The sequence below is a fragment of the Bidens hawaiensis genome, unplaced genomic scaffold, assembly GCF_021521415.1.
Source record: "Bidens hawaiensis isolate Kalapana, Puna unplaced genomic scaffold, B.hawaiensis_p1.1 tig00007028_1, whole genome shotgun sequence".
Classification (NCBI taxonomy): Eukaryota; Viridiplantae; Streptophyta; class Magnoliopsida; order Asterales; family Asteraceae; genus Bidens; species Bidens hawaiensis.
The window spans coordinates 744,188-758,619 of NW_027491480.1; the positions used below are offsets into that span (position 1 = coordinate 744,188).

Below are 14,432 nucleotides of genomic sequence, written 5' to 3' on the forward strand. Positions count from 1 at the left end.
CATATCACACACACATGCTTAAAACGAGATATCCAAACCATGAAACTTTTCTTTAGTAATCTCATCTAAGACCTGGCTCATTTCTTTCGTAAGATGGTTCGTCCAATCTCCAACTTCACCTTGTCTAAAGAAAGCATGCCTAGGTACTTTAGCAAGTGTGTTTCCATGCTTATTAACATCACTTAAACTTTTGAAACTACATAAACTCACAATCTCTTGGACCGCACCTTTGGCCTCTTCCTCCACTGTGAATGGGTATCCTAAGAAATCTCTTAAACGTTTCGCGTTATTTGCAAGATCCGTTTTCATGTTCTCGAATGTTAAAAATAGAATCCTGGTTGGGTGTTCTAAGCTAGCCTTGTAGTACCCTTTCACATGATCCCAATACGGTAAGCATGGACCGATGCCTTTACTAAACTTCTCAAACACATCCTTGAGATCAAGAGATGTGTCTTTCCACTTGTTACTAAAGTGGAACATAGAAACGAAAACATCTTTAGGGTTTCTAGACATATAAACTAGGCGGCAACCAGAATCAAGAATGGATTGAGGCAATGCAGTGTAAGGCATATGAGTGGAAAACAGTCGAGTTGAATTTTCATCTATATAAGTTGGTTTGTTTCTTAATAATTCATTCTCGATAAAAGGCAAACAATCATGCGGATTGAACAAGAGTAGAGGGTGAGTTGGAAAGCACTCGTTATTATAGCTTGTTCGATTCACTATAGCAAACGCAAGCGCCTTGATCCATGTCGTGCCAGATTTTGGATTCGTGACCAAGTAGATATCCGTTGGCTTAGCTTGGAACGTGTCTTGCAAGGCCATCACCATAGCAATCGACATGATTTTTGACGAGTACCAATAACCTTGGTACAAGTATAGGCTTTCCCCTATCCACCCTTTCTCTTCCGGTAAAGTTGTGAACGATCCTTTGTATTTATCGAAAATTAGGGACAAGTTCGCCTTTTCGACGTCTGGATCTTCTATATAAAGTCCGGTTACGCGTGAAAGATATGAAGCGTCATGAGGTGTTGTGGGAATTGACATTTTGAAGGCCAAATGAGAGCTTTTGTTAGTTTACCTTTTCATCTCTATATATATATATATAAAGAAGCCAAATTCAATTAATCAAGAGATTTGGCATCTCGCAGAATGAGGATGGGACAGCTTAGACTTGGATGTGTGGGTAAGTTTTTTTATTGTTGACTGATGAATTATTTAGTGTAAGTTGATGAATTATTTAGTGTAAATTTTGGTTTGCATACCTTAGGTTTAACCAGAATGACTATTAGTAATCAAAAACAACCAAACAATTTACAATGAAGTGACAGGTAAGCGGGCAACAAGCTGCGCCGCAACCCCCTTTTAGATAACAAACCCAATCCACACATGCATGACTATTTGAACATAAAACCTGTTTTTTTATCAATGTAACGCCTCATGTTTTCATATTCTATCTATTTACGTCATTTTAACTAACTCAGTTAGATTTTTCAGTTAATAATAATAATAATAAAAAAAGTGACAACCTAAAGGGTATAAAACCACATATACATGGTGCGATGGCAAAACGTGACATTTCAAAAACGTAATTTGCATACACGCATCACTATTGATTATCAACAATCGTAATTCAGAGCGACTTGTCACATTATTATAGGTATAGATTACTATCAACGATTGAGTTATATTTTAGAATATGATTACACTATAAAATATTACCATATTATAAAGCGCATATCAAATACATTTAATAGACATTTGTACCATCATTTCCTTTTTATGTAGGTAAATTGGAAATAAATAATCCCAAATTTTATGTATTGTCGATAATAATCCAAACTTTAAAAAACACTACCAGCGGTCCCTAACTTTCCAATGTTTTTGTCTCAATGGACCTCTGTTAAAAAACACTTAACGCCATTAAGTTTTTTCCCGAGTTTCAAACCGATGTTTTAAGGCTTTTTATCGAAAGAACGATACGAGTCGACCAATGTAAAACTTATTTTGAAACGGTTATCTATGCGACGAAACAATGTTTCAATTTGGGTGTTTAAATTTCCAATTAACAAAAATCAAGTCATTTGAATCACCGTTTCGAGATACATTTTACATCGATCGACTCGTATCGTTCTTCCGATCAAAAGACCTAAAACATCGGTTTGAAACTCTGGAAAAAACATAACGGCGTTAAGTGTTTTTTAACGGAGGTCCGTTGAGACAAAAATAGTTGAAACCGCTGGTGGTGATTTTTAAAGTTGAGATTGTTATCGACCAATACACAAAAGTTAGGATTATTTATTTCCGGTTTGCCTTTTATGTATTATGTTTTAATTTCAACTCAAAATACTGTATAGTGCAACTTTGTAAACCATAGAAGCAGAGAATAAGAATGAGTCCCTAGGTACTAGTACCTGGTACCATTTGCTCGTCCCTGGTTATCTTTGCAACATATTTTTAGGGACTACCATGTGAAGTAAGCTCATGGTGTTTCATATGAAGATTGGATTTTGATGTTCTTATCAATTTCCAAATCCTAAATTGATCTCAAATTCGTCTGAAATGCGTCTGCTCCGACGACTTTCAAAAGAGCAAGTTTGTCGAACAGTTTAAAAAATGGACGAGGTCGACAAAAGCAGTTCAAAAGCCAAGCTGTTGACTGCTTTCGATTAGACGGATTTGATGTATATGAGTAACATCTGCCGTTTAAAAAGAAGACTGCAGCATGTATTGTAACCGACTAACCGTTGATTTCTTTTTTGAAAATGATACAAGTCCAAATTTACATATTTACTCATTAGTAAAAACGAGAACCGAAAGCCACGAAACTAACAAACAGTACAAAAATCAACAAACATAAGTCAAGAAAGATCAGAATCTTACTAATGAGCATGAGTGCATGATATTTAATGGTGAAAAAATGTAGAACATGATAATGGCCAGACGGGCTCGTTTCATTTTGAATCAAAATCACAACCGGCTTTCTCTAACGCTCGTACAAGATGAGTTATGCGGTAATGGAGCTTGGTGTTTTCTTCAGTAAGCCGTTGCAAATCCTTCAAAGCCTGAAGAAAACATTTCATTTTCGGTAAAATGTCAAATGAGTAATGAATCAAACATAACAAACATTTTAAATAGAATACCTTTTCTTTTTCAGCTAATCGCTCCGATTTTGCATCTTCCAACTCTGTTTGCAATTCGGCTACTTTATTTGATGATTCCTTACTTCCAGAGTCTGCAAGTAATCAAATTCAATAATAAAATGTAAAACTACTAGAAAAAGTGAAATTAAGATCTCGAAATTATACTTAATATGAGATAAACGCTTAAAAACGAACCTGTTTTTGTAGCAATTGCAGCTTCGAGCTTTGCCAGTCGTTCCTAGATCAAACACAGACAGGTTAGATGAAATATAATCCAAGCACTCATACGATGAATTCATAACGAAATCTGAAATTTCCTTGAATTCATTAGGGGTGCAAACGAGCGGAGCCGCTTGCAAGCTACTCGAGATCAGATCGATAAAAAAACTCGAAACAAGCCGAGCCCAAGCCTCAAATAAAGCTCATTTAATTGTCGAGACCGAGCTCGAGCCTTGTAATGGAAGCTCATTTAGGCTCATCGAGCGTTGCATATTTTTAAGATCTACCTCTTTTGAACTATGTATTAATTTCACACAGCGCAACCGAGCTCGAACAAATCTTTGGCTCGTTTAAGGTATTATACGAGCTCGAGACGAGCTTAAGCTCGTATAAGGTTTTTCTCAAAATATACAAAGATCAACTGATAAATAATATACGGGCCAAGCCAGAGCTTAAAATAACGACTTACGAGCCGAGCTTGAGCTTCAGAAAAAGAGCTCGAAATGAGGCGAGTTAGAGCTCGAGCTCTCCCGTAAGTCAAAATTGGTCAAATATTATCAGTTATAAAACTATACTTATTTCTTAAAATTATATAAAAATCTTTGAATACATATATAACTTCGAAACAATTACATATAATTGAATAATTCCAATCCAACTCAAATCGTCTCTTGCCCCCGATGCGGCTACGTTTCTGAAAAGTGTTCAGCGGGTCGTGCACAGTAACTCAACGACACCGAAGAACGATAACTTTGTTTTTCATTAGGATCGGTTTTGCCATTCAAAAGGAGGTGGTGGCGCAACTTGTTGCCCACTTCACTTACCTTTGTAATATTGTAACTCGATCCTTTTAATATAATATAATAATTTATATGTTGAGATTAAAAACAAAAATAATAATAATAATCCTTATTAATATCTAGTCGTACCGTCTGACCAGATAAAATATAACCGAAACACGCTTAAAACGAATATATAAAGGAATAATGCATATTCGAGCTTAAAACGCTAAACCCTAAACCGGGCGATTCAATCGGACTCGTTTCTACATGAAATCAAAGTTATTCATGGGCGAATTGAAGATAAGTATAACCCAAACACAAACAGTATGAATTGATGGCAAAAGTTGATACATTTTGTTGGCTTATGATGGAAAGATTCGAATTGGATAAGTAATTAAGATTCGAATTGCATACCTCAGCCTCGGAAGCACGTTGGTGAAATTGTTTAAGGGTTTCTTGAAGATCATTTGCTGCCGCCATAGCTCGTCAAAACCCTAAGTGATGACTAGAGAATTGACTTATTTATTTTGCTGGAAAGATTCGAATTGGATAACTATTTTGCCCGGCGAGTTGTAACGAGAAAGGTCGGTAAAATCTGAGCATTGTCGATTCCGGGTTAGTTAGTTTCCATCACGTTAGTTAAGTTACCATAGCTAAACCAAAAAATACAAAAACAAGTTTGGAGTTCGGATGGTTTTCCTTGGGTTCGTTATGGTATCATAACTAAAACAAAATGTGGTGCGTCTATGCAAATTTGGTCGGTATCCGTCACTTTCGTTACGCTATTGAAACTAAAACTAAGCAAAATTAATGTTTGTTACGATCGAAGCTAAAAACAAAAAAATAAATAAAATAAAAAGAAGTGAAGTGACCTAACGGAGGGCCACCACTTAGGCCCAATTTTATCTTTGTGGCACCAAAGTTGTATTTTATACTTACGAGATATTGGGTTTTAATAACACTCCCAATTTTTGATTTGTTACCCACCACTCCCAAGTTTCACTCTATTTGTTTTTGTCACTCCTTCACTAGCGACGACTAACGTCGTTAGCGGAATCCTGTTGGAAATCATGCCAGATTGCCGGATGCACTTCACAACCATTGGAACGCCCTTGCATCTTATCGATTGGTCATCTCTTTGCGTCAATTGGACATTGGAGTTGTTGCAACCGTCTTCAGTGGATGTCCGACCCACCTTGAATCAGATGCCGCTGCCGGGTACGGCGGAACCTAGCCGTGTCGCCTCTCTCTTATCTGTTTCCAATCATCTGCTTCGCCGGAAAATCCGGATTCGCCGAAAACCCTAGTCGCGCCGCCTCCCTCTTCTCTGTTTTCCGATCGTTTGCTTCGCCGAAAAAACGGGATTCACAGGAAAATCGTGATTCCACTAACGACGTTACTCGTCCGTTAGTGAGGGAGTGAAAAAAACAAATATGGTGAAAGTTGGAAGTGGTGGGTAACAAACTGAAAGTTGGGAGTGTTATCAGCCAGCGGATGAAAGTTGGGAGTATTAAAAACCAATATCCCTATACTTATTAGATAGTTGGTCTCCTGGTTCAATGGTATGATGGTATTTTCGTAGTGGTGAGTTTTCTTTATGATTGTGTTCATGTGTAACTAGAGTATCAAAATTAGTATGGACGGGTGACATCACGTCTCAGGATAAGCACTCGGATATTAGGGTGGTTCCAAACTGAAGTGATTTGATATAATCACATCACATAGAAGCAATCTAATGAAACTTAAATCCGCAATATCTTTTGTAATTTTCATGAAATGGTAACAACTAAAAGCAACAAAGGAACAAGTTACATGGAAGGAGATGGGAAAACCAGATAATCACAGAGGGGGTGGGAAGAAGAAACCGTTACACTCAACAATATTCATTCATACGTATCCTCTTGTTCTAGAATTGAGTTTGAAAAATGCTTATTGGCTTATTGGCTTTTTTAAAAAACCATTTTAAAAAGCCAGAATTTGAGGCTTTTAGAAAACTGCTTTTTAACTATTTCGAAAATCTAAAACAAAAAATTGTGATTGCCAAACACATTTTAACGTATTGGCTTTTTAAAAACACCAATACGTATTTTTCAAACTCAATCCTAATATGCTCTTATCCTCTGTAATATTGTGCGTTCCATGTAACTTTATAGGTCTCTTGACTTGGGCCTATTGGTTAGGGCCTGTAGAATCATAACACGAACGTTGTTAACAAAAAGATCGATATTGTGAAAATCGAACTAGACCCGCTGATCTGATCCAACTGTTTAATCCAGGAACCAGTCACTATGGCAAGTGTAGATATACATCCATCAAGAGGGATCTTTCATCATGTCAAATAAAAAAAATGGCCCTGTTTAGTCAGGTTTACGCGAAACATTTTGGCTTTTAAGTATAGATTTAGGAATTTTTATTTGACTTGTAAGCTCGTATGGGTTTTCTTAGCGATCGCTCGAAAACTTAAGGGTCATGTAGCTTTCGTTATCGTAGATTACAAATTTTAAAAAATATAAAAATATAACTGGATCACTTGGCCTCGGTGCCCATGAACTCACTTGGCCCACTCCTGTAGCTACCAGTTCGCTTATAAGTGAATGGATTGGGCTAAAATGATCCAACAGGGTTTAAGCAAACTAGAGACAAGAGAGACTTGAGCAGACCAGCAGAAAGAAAAAAGCCCATTATGGGCCACCATTAATGGGCCTGAGCCCAACACCCATAGCCCAGATTGAGGGTGCAGTCTTACATGCCCAACCATTAATGGGCCAACCTTCAATTAAATTACTAATACGCCCTTTATATAGCAAAAACAATTACCAAGTTGGAGACCATTTTATTAAAGAAAAAAGTCAAAAAACACACCAGAAAATAAATACAAGGTACATCAAGAAAACATCCACAGTTAAAAGGAAAATACATCAAAGGACACTAAAACTCTAAGCAATGAGGAAGGGCAAAACGGTCAACATAAACGCTTCGTATGTAAACGTAGCATTCCCGGTGTAAGCTGTGTCCTTCTCCTTAAACTTGTCGGTTAGCCCCTGCAATCACCAAATAACAAATGCTTGACTTCTCATAATACACTTTGACTTTTATAGTCAAAACACTTTTAACTAAAAAGGAAACGGGCCAAATGAGTTGAACGGATTCAAATGCGTTTAACTGATTTTTGAATGCCTAAAGAGCATCCTCAAGTAAGTTTTTACCAAAATCCATATGACCCATTACCCAACCTGGTTTGACCAAATCCATATGACCCATTACCCGACCTGGTTTGACCAAACACTTATGTCCCGTTAGGCCGTTACCCAACCTGGTTTGACCAAACACATGTGTCCTCCCGTTACCAGACCCTGTTTGACCGAAATCCATATAACCCCACCTGGTTTGACTAAAACCCATATGATCCAACCTGATTTGATCAAGCCCATATGACCGACTTGGTTTGACCAAAACACATATGAGCCGTTACCCGACCAGGTTTGACCAAAAATGGAGAAAAATGTTTGTGGGTCAACCCAGTTAGACGCAGCCACCCAACCCATTACGACCCGACTTTCTGTGAAGAAAATATCAATTTTCAAATATGTAAAGATTGTTACATACCTTAACAGTCAAGCAGCACCTGAAATCATCAAACACAAAACAAGAACATTGTTAAGACATACCAAAACATTTTAAAAAAAAACTTTTCTAACAAAATAATGAATTATATAAACATACTCGATGAAATTATCATATTCGATCGCCTTATTCTTTCCGCCACTCTTGTCAAACTTAGACACCAATAAATCCAAAACCACAGGCGACACTGCAAACCCCAAACTCATAAGTGCCTCTCTCAGTTCATTAGCATCAATCTTACCACTTCGGTCTCGATCAAATTTCTCAAAATTTGCCTAAAATAAATAAATATGTATTTACTTGTAATAAAACTAATAAACAAAAAAAGTTTCAAAATGATGATAAATAAACTGTTAAAAACTTAAAACTCACCCTCCAGCTTTGTAAGCTGTAGAAAACTTGAGTGAACTCTTTAGGTCCTGATATTACCATCAAGAACAGTAAATTAACATAAATATAAAAACTTATATGAATATTTAAAAGGAGTTAGTTACATAAATGGTCCATAGGATTTGGGCAAAGCAACATATAATAAGGTCTAGTGTTTGAGGTTTCAATTTTGTAACAAGTTTAGCGTCTAACCGTGCATTTACAAGGATTTGAACCCAGTGTTTACATTGAAGAACTATTTCAACTAAATCTTAACTGAAGAACGATTACATACATTTCCAACTTTAAACGTATTTTACTCCAGAAATTTCATATGTTTTACACATCATTAAATATCATAAGTTTTCTCGGCCAATAGATGGATAAAATATCTTTATCCTGGCTAAATGAATTGGAGCCTTACAATACTAGCTTGGTCCAGTTACAAACGTGCTTACAAACAAATAGTTGTGAGTTAGACCATGTGTAGTGTGAAAGATATGTGTAAAGTTATTGCCCATAACTCTCTCCTACACTGCCCCTCTCAAAGTTATGGATAAAGTTGAAGAGGAGGCGTTTTGTGAGAGAAGGGTAATGATTGCATGAGAGTTATGAGCTTTACTACTACGCCGCGTTTTACAAAACCCTCCAATGTTGGAGTGCTATCTGTCGCAAAACGCCTAAGTGTGAAAAGTTTACGCATGGTCTTATAGTCTCATTTGAAACTCCGGGTGAAAGAAAAAAAATTAGTTGTTAAAAGGAAAGAATGCGGTTTTCGTCCATGTTGTTCAAAGTTGCTATTTTAGCCCAAAAGTTTAAGATTTGCTATTTTCATCTCTAAGGGATTCATTTACATTGCAATTTTCATCAATGAGGTTTCGTTTTCATTACAATTTTCGTCCATGTGTTTTGTTAAAATCTGCTATTTTAGTCGAAAATCTGTTAACGAAAAGGACGAAAATTGCTTTGAAAATAAAACCCAGACGAAAATATTATATTTTAAACTTTTTGGACTGAAAATAGAAAATTTTAGCAAATCTTATAAGACGAAAAACGCAGGTCATTCTGTTAAAAAAACTGAAGTAGGCCCACAATACACACGTCACCATCTACGCGCTTTCGTGGAGTCGTTCACCACATAAGGGCCCCACAACGTGTTTTTGCTTACAACAAAATAATAATTAAAAAATAAAAACAAACAATTAATTAGAGAAAGTAAAATAATAAAATAATTTACGGATTTACCGATCTTTCTAGTATTGGTGTTGGTGAACAAATACATAAGTAGATGAACGGTACGGATACTAAAACTCTGATTATAAGACGACAACGCTCTTTGCAACTCATTGTCATCAATAATCCCACTCCGATCCTGGTCGGCGGCCTCGAAACAGGCTACCACAGTAGGCTCGGTCCCTGGCGGGAACGTGGACGGGACCAGCGTCGCAAACGGACTGCCGTACGGCGCTGGTCCCGTCGGGTACCCGTCCCCGGGTTGTGGACCACCATAACCCCCTGGTTGTGGAGCCCCATAACCCGGGGCGGTGGGTTTGTTTTCTTTTGTGGGTTTTGTTTGTGGTGGTGTACCGTAAGGAGCTGATGGTGCACCATAGGGTTGGGCCGGCGCGCCATAGGATTGGGCTGGCGCGCCGTATGGCTGGGCTGGGGTGCCGTAGGGTTGTGCCGGCGCGCCGTAGCCGGATGGGTTATGAGGGTATCCGGACATGATTTGGTTTGGTTTTTAGATGTTAAAAAAGTGAGATGTTTGATATTGTGAGGAGTGTGTTGTGAGATGGGGATATATATATATAGTTTGGAATTTGGATCTATGTGAAATGAAGACATTTATTTTTATTGTATGATATTCGTCAAATTAAAACAAAGTAGGATTTACGACCTCGTGTTTTGTGACGGGACCGTTAAATCAAACAAAAAAACATAATTAAAAACGTTAAACCATAAACTCGTGGTAAGTCGACGGTTAGTCAGTATGTATCATGTTACCACATTGAAACCAAACAAAATAAATAAAGCCGTCAATACCAGGATACAACAAATTATCATATGTAGAACCAAAAAAACCGGCATGTTACAGCTGCAAACCAACACAAATTCGGTTAGTATCAGTGGTACCAACACAAATTCGTAAGCATATATTAGTAAACCAAAAAAATTTATAAAGGCGAGGTATCAAACGTTGAAACGCGGATATAAAACCGTGCGATGATGGGATATTTTTAAATCATGAACAAAGTTTCGGTTATTGTAAATACGAACTATAAAAAATATGAAAGCAAAGTTTAAGAAAATCGTTTAACCGACAGATTAAACATGTAAAGCCGATACTTGTCCAAGTTTATTGTTTAAAAATATAGTTTATTAGATATTTTTAATTAATTGAAAAAAAAAGTAAAATAAAGAAAATAAAAAACATTATTTTTATTTATAAAATTATAATTAATGATTTAGTGGTTATAATAATTAATAAAATATTAAAATATTAAATAGTAATTAAATAGTAAGTTAGTGAGGGGGATTCAATCCCCCTTTTAATATATATATTAATAATAAGTTCTAATGAGGAGGGCTTATAATTGTCTTAGGTTTGGGTTTTAAATATATAAAGTAGGTGTCAACCTGTTGGCGTTGCGGTGGCGGACACGAATTCGATTGTTATCAGTCAGGTTCGTATCGGTTCAGACATTACACACAAATCATAAATTAGATCATCATAACAAAATCAATATTGTTTTATCAAAGATAAGACTGAAATTATCAATATATTTGAAAGGGTCTTATTAGGAACACCCAGACACCCCCCCATGCACCCCGTATAGGAATATACGGGGTCATATACGTCCCATATAAGAATATACGGAGGTTAACGAGACCCTAACGTTTCGTATTGTCCTATACGAGACGTATTGATGGGTTTTTTTTAGCAAATTAAACTAATGAGCCAGTCAACGCATTGGTTAGTCAATCAACTCATACATGATGAGAAGAGGTCCCCTTTTCAACTCTTCTTTGTTATCTGTCATCCACTTGACATTTTGTTGTAGTATTGTTGGTTTTTGGTTTATCAACTTGTGTACTATAATAAAAACTTTAAAATAAATAATGGATTTAGTTGACTTTTCCACAATTCTTAAATTACGGCACCTTAAACTATATATAAATGTTACTTCTATATTATTCTTGTCATTATTTGACACCATTTTCTTACTCTATATATGTTATTACTCTTTGACCTTGTCCCATCTATCTAACACTTTGATGATCAATTGTCTAAGCATGTGCCAAGTGGTGTCAATTACGGTAGACAAGAAACCGATCCATGATTATGATACTATCAAATTTATTGGTTTTGGTGGACCTTAAAAGGTTTTGACACACAACCATGGTGTGACTTAATTGAAAGCTTGGTCACAAAATATATATTTAAAAAAGAGCGTGAGCATCGCATTGCCAACGAATTTATCAAGGTAGTTGTGGTGCAGACGGCAAAAACCGCTCATCTTGTCACTTTTGTTGTTATGTCCTTGCCGCTCGTGGGGATCTCCATGTTGCTCACTGCATGGTATTGATGATCGTTTTAGTATTTTTCTTCTTCAAAATCTAAACGCAATTGTTATATAACCGTTTGGCAATTTAAAATAATAATTTAACAAACTTTATAAATAAATACTAACATATACCATGACTTAATGACTTAAGATTAAAAAAAAAAACACAAATCTCCACTTCACTAAAAACAACATTTTCACTTGATCATTGAATTTTCGTCCAATGATGCTATAGTGTCGTTTGTAGTCCGCAATTTTGCATCAATTGTAGTCATTGCTCTAACCTAAGAAAGCCAACGTTCCACATCGTGCAAGTATTGCTATCAACAGAAATCTTGATACAATAATACGTTATACCTATTTTACGTTTGAATTTCTTGTAATCGTGAAAATTTGTTATTAAAAAAACTCAAGGTTGTGGGACCAACATATCATATATATACATACACATACAAGAGTGCTCATTTCAGAACCAATAATATATGAAAAACTACAGAAAAACATATCAAACATACATAAAGTAACTAAAATTTCCGTTGATAGTCCTTCTCTTATACACACATTTATACGCGTATAAATTCAGGAAATAGAAGAGATGGTATACTAAGAGATTTTGAACCTTTGATCAAGCTTTTTCAATGACAAGATTGTAAATAATGAAAAAAATTGCACAATTTTTTTTATCTTTTATTTGTTAAACACTTAAAAATTAAAATCATGTTTGTATGTATAAACCCACAACTCCATCATATGACACCGTGGTTGACTTATAAAGTCAGCCATTATTTAGCTTCCTCTTACTCAACGACCAAACCCCAATTTGACTTTGTAAAATACAAATTTAATAGTTTTTTTTTGTTTTTTTTAATTATTGTAAAATAAATGGGAATGTGAACTCCATGTGGGAGTATTCTCAACAATCAACATGTTTTCATGGCTATTACGCTCCCATTAAGGGTCACTTTCTAGGAAGAGAAAAAAGGTTGACTTTGTTTAACATTTTTATGTTAATCATATACAATTTGTTTAATTATATGCACTTATAGTTTAATTTCGGTTGAAGTATTCTTAACTCATGTAAATAAGCAATGTCGTGTAAGCGAGTTAAGTCGAGGCTAGAGTAGTACGTTTAGCTAGAAAGAGGTCGAGTTTGATTCGTTTCAAACTTTATTTTAAAGTTTGAGCTCCTATAATTTATTAGTAACTTTTATCTTAAGTTTATATAAAATAACTATTAAGTAAAAATATATATACACTAGATATAATTTATTTTTATATAAATAATATGCATGTATAAACTCACGAGTTTAGTCAAACTCGAAACATGACACTCAAGCTCAACTCCATTTGAATATTTGGCAAACCGAACTCGAGTTGGTTTCGTCCTATTGGCGATGATAGTTCACTTGATGTATTGATCATTGTGTTGTGTTCTTGGGTCTGATCGATCATCATGGTGGGTATGATGACCTTTAGGCTGTATGCTATGGTGAGGAGCATCGAAGCCCCTCCACAGTGCCACGTGGACACCGGGGGCTTCAAAGCCCTTCTCCATAACGCCCAGCTATGGTTAAGCCCCTTTGGGCGCCCCATTATATATATAAATATATATGTATGTGTGTGGATGAGAGTAAGAGAGAGAGAGGGAAGGCGCCGGTCGTCTGATCCCCCCCCCCCCCCCCGCGCCCGCCTCCACAGTGCCCTTGACGGTGTTCCTCCTCCTTCGGCGCCCTTCTCCTCCCCTCCAAGGCGCCCATAGCGGACAGCCTTAGCGCGCGGTGTGATCATTTGCAAGAGTTGGTTCAGGATCCATTATCACTGTACTCGTGAAATACATAAAATTACATGAAGGCCCGAGTACGAGGAATCAAATAAAGTGATGGAATTATTGTGGGCTGAAGCTAAATAGATGGAAGCCCATGCTAACTTATTGGGCTTTGAAGGGGGGCTGGAAATAGAAGGGAAAGAAAGCCGTAAAGATCAAGAAGTCAAGCTCATTCGATTAACGTGTTAGACACGTTAATTGTTTGGTTTGAACCGTTTAATTCGTTTTAACTTCAATTTCTAGTCATAAATTTAAATTATTTTGTTTTTTTATCAACATGGGTAGCTAAATATATTTTTATGACTCGGTTAGAAAGGAATCTTGACATGCGTTGACGTTTCTTGGTTTAACGATATTTGTGTTTTGACTCGTGTTAATATTAGTTAAAATATTGCTAAGAGGGTGTGACACATTCTTAGTATTCCTAGTGGTCATACAATTAGATATCCATAGCATGAATCCTTTTAGTAGTTGTTTCAGTGTCAAACCAATTCATTGTCATTCCATTAGTCACTCATAAAAAAAATGAAACCATTGCAAACGAATTAATATCGGTTTCTAATTTCGATGGAACTGTCTTGAATTCGAGTCGTCGTAGAAAGCAGGGGCGGACCTACTATGGTGACCCCTGCAAAATTTCTTTTTTAGTACTATATGTGTGTTAAAATCCCGACCAATCCTTATGAAATTTTGACGCCGACCCCTGTGAAACTGATGAGAATATAAGATGGAAATAAAAGCTTGAATTTGGACTCTGAAATTTTCCGGTGACTGGATATGGCGGAGGTAGGTTAAGATTGAGATGAAGACATTATTTATTTATTTTATTAATTAATTTAGGCTGAAAAACAAACTTTTCGTTCGTATTATATCATATCTCTTCTGTTTATTTTTTTGTCCATAG

General features: G+C 36.2%; 2 protein-coding genes and 1 pseudogene across 2 annotated transcripts; all 3 read right to left on the reverse strand.

Moving 5' to 3' along the window:
* Positions 1–1,047, reverse strand: LOC143634141 (flavonol sulfotransferase-like pseudogene; annotated as a pseudogene).
* Positions 1,048–2,683: 1,636 nt separating this feature from the next.
* LOC143634142 (uncharacterized) lies at positions 2,684–4,642 on the reverse strand. Its single transcript, XM_077102300.1, has 4 exons — positions 4,559–4,642; positions 3,339–3,381; positions 3,144–3,235; positions 2,684–3,065 (listed from the first exon to the last, which is right to left on the reverse strand). The coding sequence occupies exons 1-4, from the start codon at positions 4,622–4,624 to the stop codon at positions 2,955–2,957; spliced, it is 312 nt and encodes a 103-aa protein (XP_076958415.1). The 5' UTR covers positions 4,625–4,642; the 3' UTR covers positions 2,684–2,954.
* Positions 4,643–7,070: 2,428 nt separating this feature from the next.
* On the reverse strand, positions 7,071–9,899 carry LOC143634143 (calcium-binding protein CBP-like). Its single transcript, XM_077102301.1, has 5 exons — positions 9,383–9,899; positions 8,141–8,187; positions 7,868–8,043; positions 7,751–7,769; positions 7,071–7,185 (listed from the first exon to the last, which is right to left on the reverse strand). Exons 1-5 carry the CDS (start codon positions 9,861–9,863, stop codon positions 7,081–7,083), a joined length of 828 nt encoding a protein of 275 aa, XP_076958416.1. The 5' UTR covers positions 9,864–9,899; the 3' UTR covers positions 7,071–7,080.
* Positions 9,900–14,432: the final 4,533 nt, after the last annotated feature.